Source organism: Lissotriton helveticus, chromosome 1_1 (genome assembly GCF_964261635.1).
Source record: "Lissotriton helveticus chromosome 1_1, aLisHel1.1, whole genome shotgun sequence".
Taxonomy (NCBI): domain Eukaryota; kingdom Metazoa; phylum Chordata; class Amphibia; order Caudata; family Salamandridae; genus Lissotriton; species Lissotriton helveticus.
The window spans coordinates 21,177,708-21,195,442 of record NC_136057.1 but is presented as its reverse complement, the minus strand read 5'-3'; the positions used below and the strand labels follow the sequence as shown (position 1 = coordinate 21,195,442).

At 48.1% G+C, this 17,735-nt stretch overlaps 1 protein-coding gene across 1 annotated transcript in view; it reads left to right on the top strand.

Moving 5' to 3' along the window:
• The window catches only part of TMX2 (thioredoxin related transmembrane protein 2), a 40,823-nt gene that overhangs the window by 20,308 nt on the left and 2,780 nt on the right, over positions 1-17,735 (top strand). Inside the window, exons 5-7 of the mRNA XM_078674093.1 lie at positions 10,938-11,044; positions 13,891-13,956; positions 16,383-16,512. Of these exons, the coding sequence (XP_078530219.1) occupies positions 10,938-11,044; positions 13,891-13,956; positions 16,383-16,512 (303 nt within the window). The remainder of the gene's footprint in view (positions 1-10,937; positions 11,045-13,890; positions 13,957-16,382; positions 16,513-17,735) is intronic.

The window sequence follows — 17,735 nt, the reverse complement described above, 5'->3', positions numbered from 1 at the left end:
CAGACCGATGAATAAAAACCGCTTCATAGAACATCTAATGGCATCGGAGATCGAAAAGATGCTGAAGATTGAGACCGACACTACAGTATTTCTTTTCCATAGAGTCTGCACATATGTAAATTAAGGTTTTCTACAGTGACCTCAAAACAAGGCTTTCGTTCTGCTTTTTGACCATGTCTTTTAATTTAAGTTCTGGACTGAACAGCCTTTGGGTTCTGCCCATAGTATGGCCGTTGATACCTGCTGCCAGATTTACATGGAATGTGTAATGTGAGTCTCCCATGGGATCACAAAAAACACTTAGTGCAAGCATTGTAGGGTTTCCAACTTTCAACCTCAAAACACGTAAAATTCAGAAGAAAGGTGTACCACATGGACCTGAAAGAAACTACTACCATCACCAAAAGTCCTTGGATGCCAAGTTCAGCTCTCCGCTTCTAAAATAAATTAAACCTTTGGCACCAACATTTATCAAGCATGTCTGCATTAAAACTCTGTCCTGGGCAACCACAAGGAAATTGCTTAATGTTGCTCTTGGGTCACTTTACTCCTAAATGTCCATGCCAAGGGGAAAACCAGAAGCCAGACGCGGTCTTCTGCCGGTTCCTAATCAGTCCACGTACAGGAGTCCAAAAATGAAGTGAACGAACAAAAGAGGATTTGGAAGCGCTTCCAACCTGATCCTTGTCCCTACCACCCCAGACAAGAAAGAGAATGTTCAAGAGCAGGCCGCTAAAATCAAAAGCTAACCCCGGCTCCCAAGTGTAACAAGAACGCAGGCATCTGAAAGGTAAAATCAAACAAACATTCTTCCTTGCAGCTTGAAAGGTTTTGTTTGTTTGTTCGGCTGCAGTCAGCCGACAAAGTAAACTGTGTGGCAAAAATAAACGCGTCCATTCTTTCACATTTAAAATGGTGTGTTTCTGAGTATTTTTACAATTTCAATACTTACAACAGACTACATTTTGGGTAAAATAACCCAGTTCCCCCAAATCATGTAAACCGACACCTGTAAGTTAGGGCAAGGATATCTCTTTAGTAATGCGAGGCCTATTGGCTATGGCAATGCTTGTCTTAACAGGTCACAGGTCTGTGGGAACTAAATCATGCCATCGCATGATTTAGTTCCCACAGAGGTCAGATTTGTTTGCTAGTTCGCAGTTGGTTCTAGAGATAAGATGTGAATTCCTGACTCAATTTGAGCTGGTGGTAAAGATGATCTGGTTTCTATTCTGAACTAGTTCTGAAGAGGACACTTTCTAAACTGACTTTTCTTAACAGATTCTGCAAAGGGCCTTATCTATAGTGTCCACAAATGTAGCTCTAGCCTGGCCACCAATCAACATGGATGTCTACCATCTACCATATCGCTTAAAGTGAACTCCACAAAGAATGAGTCTGACTACCTCAGCTGTAGCCCCCTAAACTCGGGCACAGGAATGGCACAATAACATGAAATGGTGAGGGTCCATCCCCTGCGGTAGATCTCATGGCTTCATACTGATTCTGTATGTATTGTGCAGCTCTGCATAAAGATAGATCTACCGGCAACAACAGTGATATCAAGCTTTTCTGTATTCCAACACAATTTCTGCTCACAGGCCTTGTCCTAGCTTACACTGATGGGGCAGCAATTGTTCAACTCGACTCCAGGAGCGTCCCCTCACCCCTTTAAAGGCGGTACTTCATGCAGCAGCATGGTAGGTTTTCTACCAGTATATTGAGCTCTTAACACCTTCGCTGCGGCGGCTATTCCGCCGCAGCGCTAAAGGGGCGGCGGGGCGTGTGGCACTCACACGCTGGTGACGGAACCGCTCCGTCACCAGCCTCGGGTTAGCTGTGCTGATGACGGTGCGGTTCCGTCATGGCCCCGCCTGCTCAATAGAACGCGGCGCGTCGGGCGGTCCATGACGGAACCGCTCAGTCATCAGCACAGCGCCACCGCGGCTGATGACGGAGCGGTTCCGTCATCAGTGTCGAAGAGGTTAATATGAGCTACCAAAGTATTCTGCTCTAAATATCGACACTGTGATATCATGAAGGTAAGTATAGATTTAATATTGTTACCTTCACGTAGATGCTCCTTGGCGGTACATACGCTTACGAGATGTAGCTTTGGAGTTAAGAATAGTAAATCTGTACTTAACCACATAGTTTGTGAGGAACCAATGGAAGTTCCAAACAACCTTAAACATACTCAGCCATCAAGCATCTGCAATGGCTCCCTCTTCCAACACAAATCCCCGTCCACAGCCCGCAATATGATCTTAGGAAAAGTCCACTCATAAAAAACGGACTACCTCACTCCTAAAATCACCGTCTACGATGACCGTCTTACAGCTTGTAACTCCTGAAGGGCCGGCCTTATCTTCATTTGGCCCAAGCCTGTGGGATGGCCTTTCATTACACTGTAGACTTGCTCTGTTCCTCTTCCATTCAGGAGTGGCATCAAGAACCGCCTCATCTGTCTCCCTCTCCCCCCTCCCCCCCCCCCCTCCAAGGACTGATCCTTTTCCACCTCTTTCCAGTTACTTCACTGTAATTGTTACCGGCTCTCTTTATCCATTGTGAAATGTTTCTGCATACCTCAGTACCTTATGTTGAAACCTGCGTCGGGTCGGGGACAATCGATATTTGCCCGGCGGTATTGCCTCTGTGACCCTCTAGTTATTTAATCAATGAAGAGGCAGGCGCTGGAGACTGGAAAGCAGGAAACAAGGTTTTTATTCGCTCCGGAGGAGAACACAGCAAAACGGACAGAAGGTATCGTTCTGAGGTGCTCTAACTGCATCCCTGAGGCCTGGCCTCTTATACACAGGTTTATCTCTTTATTGCATGTAACACATTCTCGTCGATACTTTGATGTACGGAAAGACATCCTCAGAATCCCCCTTCCCAGCCCGTTCCCACGCAACGTTACAGTGGAAGTCCCTGCCCCGTTCACAACAGGTGATGATCATCGCGCAGCTGGATATTCCGCCGATTCACGGAGTGTGTGGGGTTCGATCGGATCTCGTAGGGCGGGGGGCTTTGATCAACCCGGGGATCCCTTGCTGGGGGGAGACTTTCTATTGTACGGGGAGGGGCAAGGATTGGTATCGGCAGAGCTGGGTGTCGGCCTGGGAACGGGGAAGACAAACGGGCACACGGGGAAAAGGGGTTTGTATCAAAGGGCCGGGGATCATAAATGGGAAGAAGGGAGGTGTTGCGCTGGGAACAGGATGAGGGCCTGGGGCAGAGCAGCGCCGAAGAGGGGTTTATTATTCAAGGCAGGTGCAAGCAGGGGGGGTGGTCAGCGTGCAGGCTTAGTGAAGGCGAAGGGCTATGTCAGGGGCCAGCGGCATGCAAAAGGGTTCGTTCTGATCAGGGCATTCTAAAATGGCGGGTGCGCACGACAAAAAGTGTGGCATCAGGGGAAGAGGCAAGATGGCGCAGATAATGTTCACCAAACCGTACTAATTTTCAACAGTCCTCCCTTTAACATATTCAAGACATCTTGCTGGTTCATTTTCTACTCGGTTCTATTGTGGTGGGCATGAGAAAGAAAACGGTAGGAACCCTAGATGAAAAAAGAGTTGTAAACAATACATTTTAACATTTCTAGGTTTAGGAGGTGGACCTATTTGATAAACTTTGATAAACTTGTTCAGCAGGAAAGTCATAGGAATGTAATACAAAAAACCGTTCTGTAGCGAGAGCAGCAAGTACATATCATAACGTGAACTGGCAGGTTATTACATATCTCAGATTCGGATTGGAGCAGGATCAATACAATGGCGGCTGGGAGAGAAATGAGGCATAGCAGAAACGGTGATTGAGGATGTCAAATGTTCGAAGTTAACGAGTTCTCATTATTCTTTGTGGTCTTTCGTTGGCGCTGTGGAGCACCGGCGATGGAGCTACGGGTCCAGCTCTACTCTAAGTTCTGCGTTGCAGGGCACGACCCTTTCCTCGCGTTTCTGGTCGGAAAGGTCCCTTTCGCCCTGTGTCCTTTGAGGTGATTGTCAGAAAGTTCAGATGGAAGAAGAGCGTACAAAAGAGTCCATAGGGTAGGTCGGAGGAAAAGGGGGATGGAGCAAGGCCAAATTAGGAACAAACTAAGGGAACGAGAGACTTCAGATAGGCGGGCGTGTGACGGAATTCAGAGAGCGGGGACTTGTCGACAAACACTGGACATCGAGCAGGGGCATCAGGTCGACCCTTTCTTCTCATGTTGTCGAAAACAGTGCCTCGTCCTGCAGCTCTTTTCTGTCGTGGTCTCGCCTTGGCTAATGTCGCAGGTGTTCCTTAGTCTGCAGTCAGGCCTCGTGCTCCCACATCCGGTCCTTCTCTCCTCCAACAGCAGTACCCTTAAACAAGTTTGAAAAGACAGTCTTTAGAGAATTTGCAGATGAAGATAATCAAAAAGTCTATTTCTCTCCCAGCTCCAGGCAAAGAATGAAAATGCCCGTTATTAGTGTTCACAACTGGCATATGAATGACCGGTGACGGGCCTGTTGGATCTACTATGACTTTCCTTCACAATTATTTATTACAGTCACGACAGTTCATCTGATGGTGACCCACCTTCGTGAGACGAACCTGGCAAAGATATGCCGTTCTCCAGAGTTTTACATTTACAAAGGGTACTGTGAGTTGTCAACATGGTACTACACAGGCATTTTGCTGAGAGACGAACATGGCTAAACATTTCTTTTCTATCGATGCATCCTGCTTTTCAACTACTACGGGGTTCATTTCGATGATTCACCTTGGACTAGTCAGTTAACCTTGTAAAACATCATTCTGGGTCCTACGTAACTTCCTACGGCCTGAGTACTTAATCAGAAAAGACAGGGGTTTTGTGGGAGACGACTAGGGACATAGAAACTTGTGGTAAGGGCGTAAATCGACTCATCTCTCACAACCGGAAATGAGGGGTAGTTTCATAACTCCCGTTTTTGGGCGGCTGATACAGGGGATGTAACAGGGGTGATCATTTTTCCTGTTTGGGTATTGCGACAAGTCGGGGTGGGGAGGGTCGCGTATTCTGAGGTCCTTTCTTATACCATAGGAGCCGTTGACATATAGTTCCCTTATTTCGGGCTAGATTAGGGAACCTCTGTCGTCTTACCTGTCCTTTCCCTTACGGCCCAACCTCGGTTCATTGACTTCTAGCGGAAAAGGAGAGGTAATGACACGGTCTCAGGGTGATTGTATTAAAGACAAGTTTTTGTGCAAATACTGACGGTATTTGAAGCCAATTAGGTGGTGTACTAGGGGTGGCAGTCTGCCAATTTCGGGGCTAATCACTCGGAAGAGTGGGAGTGCAAAAATAGAGGGAGAGAGAGAGAGAGAGAGAGAGAGAGAGAGAGAGAGAGGGGGGGGAGGGGAGAGAGAGAGAGAGAGAGAGAGAGAGAGAGAGAGAGAGAGAGCGCAACGGCAGGCTAAATAGTACACGTGCAACAGAGAGGGTGGCGGTGTATTCAAGAAAGGCTATTTAGTGCATTACACAGTAAAGGGCATTCACGGGTCTGCGTTAGAATCTTGTAATCATGCAGTTTGAGCATTAGACAGGGTAGAGGGGACGTGCCTTGAGAAAAAAGAAAGAAGAAAGGAGGTACCATTTTGTCGCACTTTCTCGCATTCTCGGTCCTTCGACCAGTTGGGTCAACGCCTCAGTCACACACACACATTCTCTCATAGTTTCGCATCATACGTGACATGGGTTCATTCGTCCGGTCTGGTTTAAGGGTGATCACTTTTTATCAGGTTGTGCTAATTTTTCGGGTTTGTTCGATACGTGAGTAGTTAGTAGGCGTGCTTAGGCACCACCTTGCAGCGCTAGTCTGCTTCGTATATTAGACACGGCAAGGCTTCAGGTCTTCGCCACACCTCGGCTGTAATCTCTGATGTAACCTGCAGAGGGAGGGAAAAAGGGGGAGGGGAGGGAACAGCATTCGCGCATATTCAAATACATGGATTCATAAGTCCTTTACTTACCTCTTACTCGTCTTTCCTCCTCGGGGCAGGGTCCCCGGGGATATGGTTTCTGGAGTCGAGGGGGGTAGTGTGTCCATATAGGTCGTGTGCGGGGAAACGTGAAAAGGAAACCAGAGGTGCTTAGTGCGAGGTATCTAGTCAAAGGATGTATCTCACTATCGGGATCCTTAAACCTCTTTCAACGCTGTGACGTTCTAAGGTTCTTCGGTTCTTGGGTCAGCTCCGTTCCCTGATACTTTGGAACGTTGTACTTTATAACATTTACATTATTTCATTTCACCCTCCTTTTACATTCCCTCATTTACACCGTTCGTTTTACCCATCCTTGGAAGTCAAGGTCTTCCTCTACGCGAGAGTTCATGGGTCAGTCGCGTACTTTGAAGGCGGAGTGTCGTGTTGTCGATCCGATCCGTCCTCCAGGGCTGGGCAACCATCTTCTTTTAACCTTAAAGAGAGAGCAGAGTGGGGTGCACAGAAAAGAACTTTCCCACCGATCCCACATTTTTAAAATAAAGCATGCAATACCCGTCCATAGTTTCAAAAAAACTTTATTTTGCAAAATCATTTCAGCACGTGGATTATGAGGGTGCGGTCGTTTTTGGCCGGTCGTGGCAATGGCTAAAGTGCGTACAGTGGGGGGTGTCGTTTGCAGCAATAAAAACATCGGAAAGTTTTACTCATTCATTTGTAAGAAACTAAAACGTCTATTAATTGGCTGGGGGTTCGGGGGCATTTATTTTCATAATTTAGAAGCATAATCATAATAGTTGTAATCAGATTTCCTATATGCATACCGTACGTGTGCGTCGTAAATGAGGTTTACATCAGTTATAAGAATATAATACATTGTACATTTGTAATCAACATTTGTAACGGGGATCCTTTCATACTGTTCGTCGAGTGAGTTCTCCTTGTCTTTTCTAGCCAAGTGTACAAAGGATCATATAAAGTCTCAGAACATCAAGTTTATATTAGTGCGAAGGAACACCACGAGGTGTTCGTAAGTTCCGATTGATACCAGCGCCATTTTGGGCGGGGCCGGCTCAGTCCGGAAGCAGCATCAGGGGGAAATGTTTCCCATTACTGGCAGTTTGGACCAGAGTCCTTTTCGGCAGTTCTAGAATTCATGCTAACAGAAGGAGTGGCAATGTCATGTTTGTTTCGTTGGCGATCAAGGCAGCCGTCCCTTACCGGAAGCCTGCAAAGGCCGAAGGTTCCGCCGGGGACCTTTGTAGGATCTTCAAGGCTGCGGAGATGCTGTCGGAGATGGGGGCTCGTGCTCCAGTGGGCAAATGTTCGAGTTATATTGCTGGTCAAAGTTACTCTAGTGGCCGGGGCCCGCCTTCCAGCGGACCCAGACGCCATTTTGAGGCCCTACAGGGGCCACTCTCGTCGAGTTTTGCAAGAGTGGGAGAGATCCTTCGGAGTGAAAGGAAGAGGTCCCTGTTGTGTGAAAGCGGGACGTTCAGCTGGGGTGCAGCTGTGATGCCCCCACCTGGGGGGGGGCGAGGGAGACTCGTTCGCGCCGTCTCCTTCTCCCGGTGCACTCCATGCTGTTCTTTTTCATCGCCCCGCATGAAGGTCTCTCCACATCCGGTGTTCCCCAAGTCTTGTGCTCAGTGCTGTGGGAGTATGGCCACCTGTGGCGCGCATTCGGCGCGGCACGAGTATCAGTGCAGTCATTGCTGGTTCGGTGTTCCGAAAATATGGCCACCATTGCACGTTCGGTGCTGCGCAAGTACTGGGGTGCCACCATGGTGTGTTCGGTGCTGTGGAAGTATTGGCACCATCGCCTGACTGGGGGTGTTCGGCGTCGGGCCGGGGGCTGGGAGACCTCCTATCGGTGGAGGTGGGAGAGGCTCGTCCGCGTCGCCTCTCCCTCCCAGCCCAACTTGGACAAATTGTTGTGGAGGTACGTGCAGGACATCTCGCCGTCCAGAGCTGCTGCGGCTGTTACGGAAGGGAAAAGAAAGAGGTGCCTCGTTCTTCTCTGGACATGTGGCGGGACTACTTAAGTCTATCCAGGCCCGTTGCGGCTGGCTGAGGAGACATGTGGCGGGACTACCTACAACTGCCCAGGCTGCTGGCTCCTGCCTCTCCTCCGGCTCCCCCATACGTTAAGATTTCCTGACCAAGAGTTGGCGGCCGGGCCCGCCTTATATGGGTTGCCGTTGGTTGGGCGTAGCCGTAACCCTGCCCTACTTTGGAAGGTTCCAGAATGGGGGGGGGGGGGCGAATGTTCTGTTTGACTTTCATTTTCTACAGTTTACCGTTATTATTCCTTGTTTGTTGTGCTAAATTAAAAGTTCAAGTTCATTAATGGTCTACGGATTTTGTTTTACCATTTCTTTCTTTCCAGGTTGCTTTTATGCTAAGTTTCTGCTAACAGAGGTTGAGTAACACGGAAACACGTGTAGAGGGATGACGCAGATTCGTACATTACATACACACAAACTCAGACGGGGGACAGTACAAGTACGACATACAAAGACCCAAGACGAATATAAAACAGTTATTGGTCATAATTATCTCTTTCCGTCTGTGAATTTAAAACGAGGCTGGGTTCCCGTCTTGACGTTGCCCGACCTAGGAGAACTTGAGCATGCCGCTGAAAGTGTCCTGGCGAAATCTGTGCCATCGGGCATAATCAAACGTGGTGGTTCTATCTGGTCTGTCTATGTAAGTCGGGTTCTTCTTTGTCTCGCGCTTTTTCTCGTACTGCCGGTCTGTCGTTCCTGTCGGCCCTTTGCCTTTGCTCACGCTCAGTAGAGTCGGGCATTGGGCTTTCCAGTGTCCGACATACCTACAAAAAGCGCATTGGTCTGGCCCTAAGTCTGGTCGTCTTTTGCATAGTGTCGGGGGATAAGTTGTGGGTAGCGGTGTCCTGGGGTTGTCCTGTCGGTATATTTCTCTACTTGGTTTGTCCTCGTCTTTTCTCTGTCGTTGCATAGCCTCTCTGCGCCACATACCGAGACTGTCGAGCATAATTGGCGTTGTCTTATTATTTCGAAGGGCTATTTCTAACGTTTCTATTTTATCAAGGTCGAAGGATCCTGCCAGTGGCCACTGTTTGTCTTGACTTTCTTCGGTATACCTGTGCCACAATTTATTATAGGCTATGGTGACTAATCCATAGTTTATGAACATGTCCTTATTAGGGTTGCCTTCTAGTGGAGCTATATGGTCCACCTCTAATACACGGTCCGGGCTAAACAGGCTATTAATCAGTGGGGAGAAGACAGACATGACGGCTCGTAACGAGGGACTAAAAAGTCAGCACTGCCTATCTTATCACTGTGTGCAAAGACTAGACAGAATATTTCTATTCTACGTTGTTTGCAGGCAGTGAATACCTCATGGATCAAAAAATAACAAAAAGACCAATAAATAACAATGGGGAGAATGAGTAGGTCCGCAAAGATCTGCGTTACCTACCCTTTTCACTATCTGCAAAAAGGGTGGTCTCTTCCCTGTTTGCAGACAGGGAATCTCCAGGAAACAATAGTTTTGCGAACAACAGTTCAGTTTCAAGTAATTATTGAGTGGGGGAGAAAAAAATAAGCACGGCTGCTGCCCTACCTATCCTCCACTGCTTGCAAAGAGAGAGCCCGTTGTTTCTCCGTTTGTAGACAGTGAATCTCCAAATAAATAAAGAGCAATACTAGTATTTTTAAGCAATCAAGCAATCAAACAATCAAGCAATCATTTCGCAACTTGTCGTGATTACACGACCTTACCCGGACCATGTGGACAGTTTCTTGTCTTCCGAATCCAGCGCCCGATCGTCCTCTTTTTCTCGTATTTCTCACGGCACTCCTGATGGTCCCCAGTCAGGACCGTAGATCACTCGAGAGAGGTCTGTTCGGAACTAGTGAAGTTCGGATGATCGGCTGCCAGACGAGGGTCTATTGGGCAAGAGCTCTCCCGATCGTTGCAGTCGTTCACTCTGTCGTCGGGACCTCTCCCACTGGATCCACGAGTCGCTGATGGGCCCCACGCTTGGGACGCCAATTGTTGAAACCTGCGTCGGGTCGGGGACAATCGATATTTGCCCGGCGGTATTGCCTCTGTGACCCTCTAGTTATTTAATCAATGAAGAGGCAGGCGCTGGAGACTGGAAAGCAGGAAACAAGGTTTTTATTCTCTCCGGAGGAGAACACAGCAAAACGGACAGAAGGTATCGTTCTGAGGTGCTCTAACTGCATCCCTGAGGCCTGGCCTCTTATACACAGGTTTATCTCTTTATTGCATGTAACACATTCTCGTCGATACTTTGATGTACGGAAAGACATCCTCAGAATCCCCCTTCCCAGCCCGTTCCCACGCAACGTTACAGTGGAAGTCCCTGCCCCGTTCACAACAGGTGATGATCATCGCGCAGCTGGATATTCCGCCGATTCACGGAGTGTGTGGGGTTCGATCGGATCTCGTAGGGCGGGGGGCTTTGATCAACCCGGGGATCCCTTGCTGGGGGGAGACTTTCTATTGTACGGGGAGGGGCAAGGATTGGTATCGGCAGAGCTGGGTGTCGGCCTGGGAACGGGGAAGACAAACGGGCACACGGGGAAAAGGGGTTTGTATCAAAGGGCCGGGGATCATAAATGGGAAGAAGGGAGGTGTTGCGCTGGGAACAGGATGAGGGCCTGGGGCAGAGCAGCGCCGAAGAGGGGTTTATTATTCAAGGCAGGTGCAAGCAGGGGGGGTGGTCAGCGTGCAGGCTTAGTGAAGGCGAAGGGCTATGTCAGGGGCCAGCGGCATGCAAAAGGGTTCGTTCTGATCAGGGCATTCTAAAATGGCGGGTGCGCACGACAAAAAGTGTGGCATCAGGGGAAGAGGCAAGATGGCGCAGATAATGTTCACCAAACCGTACTAATTTTCAACACTTACACAGTGTTGTCTTGTGAACAGTGGTCAGTGGTGATCTGCATGTCCTTCGTTTGTTCTCCCTGTGGCAGGAGGAGATCGATAAAGACCGGCGGGTGACCTGGCTCGTGGAGTTCTTCGCCAACTGGTCCTCGGAATGTCAGTCCTTCGCGCCTGTGTATGCGGACCTCTCCCTAAAGTAAGTCTGCTGCTTGTGTGGGACACGTGTGTGCTGCCTCTGACTCCCTTACCCTGTGGCATGTGCTGTCCTGTAAAGTCACTTTCCCTCCTTTAAAGATTGATGTCACATTGTCATCTGAAACAAGGCTTGCGTCACCCTCCTCTCGAGAGGGAATTTCTGCCTGGATTCCTCCTGATTGAGTAGTGAGAATCTATTGTGAGATTTGGCTTTGTCCCTCTGACAGAAGGATGTGATGTCAATTCCTCTCTCCACCTCAATCAGTGGTGTCCTGGCTTTCCATATCCCTCAGGTTAGGCCTGTATCATCATGTACTTTTCTGCCTCAGCCTGCAGAGTGCAGTCTTCTGATGTCCCCCTCCCCCTTTAGTGGCAGTGCTGCCCTGTGATGCCACTTTTTCCCTCTGTTGGCACAGCTGCCTTCAGATGCCCCTTTCCTCTCTTGGGTACAAAAGGGGGTGGTGATGGACGGAGCATCTGAACCAATCAAACACTCACACCCAGTCAACAGATCTGGATTTGATCCATCACCGTTCTTTAGCCCACTCTGCCACCCCAGTTCAGACATGTCTATATGCAAATCAGTCTGACCTTGTGCCTCATGGGAACTGTACAGCCGGAACTGCCAAGCCATGTCTTCCATGGACCGGAAACAAGCTTCCGAGGACCGGTTTCTGGCATTCCAGCCGTCTTCAGCCCGGCTTGCTTGAATCCAGTGGCAAAGTGAGCAAGGGACTCACATCTGAGCATACCCAGCTGTAATGCCAGAAACCGGTCCTCGGAAGCTTGTTTCCGGTCCAGGGAAGGCATGGCTTGGCAGTTCGGGCTGGACTGTTCCCATGAGGCACAGGGTCAGACTGATTTGCATATGGCCATGTCTGAACTGGGTGTGAGTGTTTGATTGGTTCAGATGCTCCATCCATCACCACCCCCTTTTGTACCACCTTTCCTCTCTGGGGGAATTGCTGCCCTGGAGTGTCACTTCTTCCTTCAGACGGGGGGCAGGTGTCCTGTGATCTCACGTCTTTCCTTGGATGGGAAAGATGTGTTGTCCTCCAGAGTCTCTTCTATCTTGTCCCGGAGGGGTGTTTGCTCCCGTGATCTTCCTTGATCTCTGTTTATTTGCGTTGTTGTTCTGCAGGGTCTATACTTCCATCCGGCTAGAGGAGTGTCTTATGCTGTTAGGTCTCTTCCTCCCTGGGGTTCGAGGCGATGCGGTCATCTGATGTCACTTCCACTTTGTGTGAAGGGCTCTCTTTCTCCCAAGTTTGATTGGGAGTGTTAAGTCTCTTCTTTTTGTTCACATTGAAGAATGTCTTCCTCGCTCAAGACTCCCTCCATCTAAGAGGGAATAATGACAAAACTGCAGTTACGGGGAAAGAAGAATGGATTGTAAAGGCATTTAAATATGTCCCTTATTAAATACAGTAGAGTTGACCTAGTCTAGCAGATATCTAGCTTTAGAGCAATCCGCTCTGAGGTTTGGATTAGACTCCAGAGAAAACCCAGACGTTCTACATAGAACACATGATGTACCGTATGCAGACTGCTGTGACGCCCCCTTCACCACCGGCTGACAGCCAGTCTCAGGGCAGCCGGCCTGCGTGAGAGCTCTAGGTGCAGCTTACAACTGTCCTAACCTAGTGCTGTCTCCTCAGTCGGGAAACGTCGTTTACAACGCGGTCGTTACATCGCAATGCCATTACAACGCGGTTTTTAGAACACAAGTCGTTACAACGACTTACGCTGGATGGCGCTGGACTTAGGAGTATTATAATTTACTATCCGACACCTTCCCTACTGTACGTAGACTGGAGTTGGAATAGTAAATTATACTACTCCTAAGTCCAGCGCCCTCCAGCGCAAGTCGTTGTAACGACTTGCGTTGTAAAAACCGCGATGTAATGGCATGCGATGTATTAGCATGCGTTGTAATGTCATACAACCCCTCAGCCCAGTGTGTCAGACTATCATACTATACATAACACCTGCCCCAGACACCTCATACCTGCCCCTCTTGCCTTTTCACATCCCAGGCTATCACAGGATCCAGCTGGGTCACGCCTCCTCCACACATCTGTATGGAGCCGACAGCTCATCGCTCTGAGCCCTCTCAGCCCAGTGTGTGAACCTATCATACTATACATCACACCTGCCCCAGACACCTCACACCTGCCCCTCTTGCCTCTTCACATCCCAGGCTATCACAGGATCTTACAGGGTCAGACCCCCTCCACACATCTGTATGGAGCCGACAGCTCATCGCTCTGAGCCCTCTCAGCCCAGTGTGTGAACCTATCATACTAAACATCACACCTGCCCCAGACACCTCATACCTGCCCCTCTTGCCTCTTCACATCCCAGGGTATCACAGGATCCAGCTGGGTCAGACACCCCTCTACACATCTGTATGGAGCCGACAGCTCATCACTCTGAGCCCTGATAGAACAGGGTCTATCAATGTATGGAAGAGGCTTTTTTGCAAACTCGTTGCCATCCTTCTTGGCTGGATGGGAGAATGTGTCTCCGCAGTCTCTTTGCCCTGCGGAGATATAATAATTGTAGCCATGTCAGCTGTTTGTTGTAGAATGATAGTAAGATGGTGTCTGGGATTCCATACTCTTTGACTCTTAAACGTCTTCTCTATTGTAAGCATGTTGTATCGTTTATAGCACGTCACTGGTGGTTCTATGATTTCTTGGGACAAAAGTGTTCCAAGTTTCTGGAATCTGTTCCTTGTCTACACGTGGAATATTGCATTTAGCATGTTATGAAGCCCCATTGCAGTGTTTGTGGAAAGGGGAGGAGGAACCAGGCCCAACGTCAGCAATGTCTTCTTCTCATCAGGTACAACTGTGCTGGCCTGAAATTCGGGAAAGTGGACATTGGTCGCTACTCGGATGTCAGCACCAGGTAATGGGTCGTGCTGCTCTGTGTTTTTTTCCCATATTTTTTCTCCTCTCTTCCTCTCTCTTCTCAGGCCTCCTTCACTCTCTCTTATTTTTGCCCAGGTCTCTACCTGTAGCCTCAAATTCTTCTCTTTCATTTCCCCCACTGAAGTCTTTTCACTATCTCTTCCCATCTCCTATGCTGTTTGTGTTTCCGGTTTGGTGTCTCCTTCGTTACCTATATCTTCTGTACTTCTTCCCTCTCATCTTGTGTCTGATTGCTAGTGTGGTTTCTATCATCTTCTCATTATCTTCTTTTCTTATCCGCATCTTCTGTAAAACTTTGCTAACTCATCTGTCGTCTTATCTCTTCTTTGTTTCTCCACCAGTTTGTCCTTTACTGTCCTATCCTAAACTCTCCTCTTTTCATGTTTTCTCTTTCCTCTTTTCTTAATATCCTCTTAGTTGTACCTCCTACCTGTCCTGCCTTCATTGTGTCTCCTGCTTTGTTGTGTAAATCCTATAGCATGTTATGCCACCCTGAGGTAGCCTCAAAGCACTGAAGTGGATATGAGAGGTGGGACAGTCTTTATCCAAGCTAAATTATTCAGGACCCAACCGACCCCATCTCTACCTCAAGCAGCAACAGACACTTCCTGCAGACACTCAGCCTCTAATCACCAGCTTGTAGAAGCCCCCATACACACATTCATTGATAACTTTATTTCGGCCACAGTGGGCCATAAAAGTACATAATAAAATACAGAATGAGACATTTAAAATCCATTTAGAGATTAAGTTAAGAACACATTTCATATATACATACACATCATTTACATTAAAAATGGTCTTATTTAACAAATAGAATTAAACCATCTAAGTAGTTATCAAAGTGATTCAAGAGTATAAAAAGCCTTAAGTCTACAATCAAATCATTATAAAAGTTCTGCGCTGAATCGACATGCCATGTAAAAAACGGGAAACAGCAAAAACAACCGGTGGGTGGGTATCGTATTTAAGTACTCTAAGCGCGTGTTCACATTCACGGAACCCCATATTCCTACAAATAGGTTTAATCCACCTGTTTCGAGACAGCCAATATGCTGGACAAAAGAAAAATACATGGCTTTCATTTTCTAATGGGTATTCACACGCCGGGCACTCTGTACTTTTGTTTACATCCCATTTGTTGGTCAATGACCTTAATGGCAGGCTACCCATTCTTAATTGTAAATACAGCTTCCTAGCTTGGGCAGGGTAGATCATGTCAATGAATTCCTCCTTCTTGTATTCTGTTTTTATGTTGAGGAATTCTCTGGTCATTCTCCCTGCTGCCATACTTGCATGCAAGGCCAGCAAATTATTTGACCTAAACCTTTTTACCAGGTCTGTTCTGGCTATAGCCAGAGAAGCTGACTCGGGAGTTTCCCATAGCCCAGGGACACCGAGCCGTACGCACAAACCCTTGATATGCGATAGCCAATTAATATTTTTTAACCTCAGTGCCACCCATACCTCCTTAAACTCTGCACGATACGGAGCGAGCTCTGGGACCGACCAAAATCATCTCAAATAGGTTAAAGGCCTCAGGGTAACCTCCTCTTCCACTGGGAGTAATCCAAGGTCAAATCTTAGTGGGACCAATGGGGTACTGACGGGTAGGGCAAACAACTCTCTTATAAATATATGTTCGACCCTTTCCAAACTTTTTGGCCGACAATGTCCCCATAATTCTGCCCCGTATAATAATCTAGCTTGTACCCTGTATATTTCGATGACAGGGGCAGCCGGCTTAAATGCAGATGTTCTATTCTTTTTGGATAGCCCACCCACAGTCTGCGTCAGTTTCAGTGAGGATTTCATTAATTGTGCATCCCACCCCAGGTCTTCCTCGAGGGTAATACCTAAATAATCAAACGTCTTTACTCTCTCGAGGTATACCGTTCAGGGCAGGATTTGGTTGTGTTTGCCTTGGGGGATTAAAAATCATAAATTTTGTTTTGTTCAAATTGATTTCTAATCCACTTAAAGCGCAGAAATCTGCGAAACCATCAAGGATACGTTGGATGCCAGTAGCTGTTCGAGACAGCAGTAGAGTGTCATCCGCAAACATTAGACCGGGCACTCTTCCTGTGGCCAATTTTGGGGCGTCTGTATCCTTTGTGGCTAAAAGATATTTGACAAGCCCATTTATATAGAAGCAAAAGAGAGTAGGAGCCAGCACGCATTCACTCGCACAGTCACTCTGCCAGTGTGCACACATTCATCCAGGCTCCATTGTCTCAACCCCTTTCTTTGGTTCACATTCCACAGTATTACTCGTTCCCATCTCCTCTATTTCCAGCTCATTCTTCCCGTTTCCTCTGCCTTTTCTTTCTCATAAGTCTTGTCACCTTCTGTCCCGAGTCGCTTTCTCTTGTCTGAGTCTCCCTCTGTCTTTTGGTTTTTCAGGTACAATGTCAGCACGTCTCCTCTCACAAAGCAGCTTCCCTCGCTGATTTTATTCCAGGGTGGGAAGGAGGTGCTGCGGAGGCCACAAGTCGACAAGAAGGGAAGGGCTGTATCTTGGAGCTTCTCTGAGGTAAGAGGGTGATACCTTCAGGTGGTGGAAGCATTAGGCAAAGACTGGAACACACTCTGTGGATGGATTTTAGTTTCTCTTGGTTCTTTTTGATGTTTCTGAAGAGTGTTTTATCATCACTGTGGCATTTTAGCATGAACAGGTGACTAGAGCAGCCCTCATGACAAGGTGTCAGTACCCTCTGAAAGACAGGACTCTGCCAAAGCCTTCATTGATTGGGCAGATGATTCAGAAGGCTGACAAGGCAGCAGGGACAGCAGCACACTCAGCATGTCATGTCACTCATTCAGAATCTGTGGCAGTCGAGCCCTTATGGAACCATGTGCCAGCCCCACTGTTCTGGTGCCTTGATGTATATCAGAAACCGCAGGCCCTACTAATAGAAAGATTGATAAGTAATACACCGTGGGATTACATTTGCTTATGATTTGCTACCACGAGCTGGAGCACCATTCTCGGTGCTGCCAGGCTCTACAGGCATCGAAGGCTCCTCTCGAAATAAGGGAGACCAGTGGTGTTGACTGGACCATTAAGTGTTTCAGAGGTGAGGCGACCAAGTCGAGTACTACCAAGAACTTGTGTGGGAACCCAGAATCGTAGGTATCTTCTTTGAAGTCTTGCACAGCTTGCCCTCCTCACCTGTAGGATAGGTGGTGCAGTAAGTGGCTAAAGTTATCCGACTTTCATGAACATAGAACTTTTGACTAATGTTCTCTGGGCAACGGTTACAGGTTTACTCTACAGGAGCTGCAGCCACTAGCTCCTTTCCTCTTTGTACGGAATCTGTTACTGGAACACGTTGTAGGTTTGGATGTGGACATGTTGTGCCTGGAAAGTCTCCAAGAGACTTTGCCCTGTCCTAGTAGAGAAGTGTGGTTCAATGGTTAGAGCGGCAGACCCTGATGCAGAGGTCTAGCCCGGGACCAGGGTTCAATTCCCGCCTCGGCGGGTCTCGGGCTCAATTTCCTCGGACCTGATAATTCTTGCCTCGGTGCCTATTCTAATCATGAGTCCCACTCTGCAACTCTGGGCAATAGCTTGCTTAATCTCTACAACGGCCCCAACAACGCTGAGGATGCCTGACTTCACCTTGGGGGTGCCCAGGAGTGGGCTCCTCACAGGGAAAGGCCAGGAAGGATTCCTCGGCGGTATTCGTACAAGCGCCGAGATGCCTACGGGTAGTCGTGCGCTATACAAGTGCGTAACCTTTTTCAATCAATCAT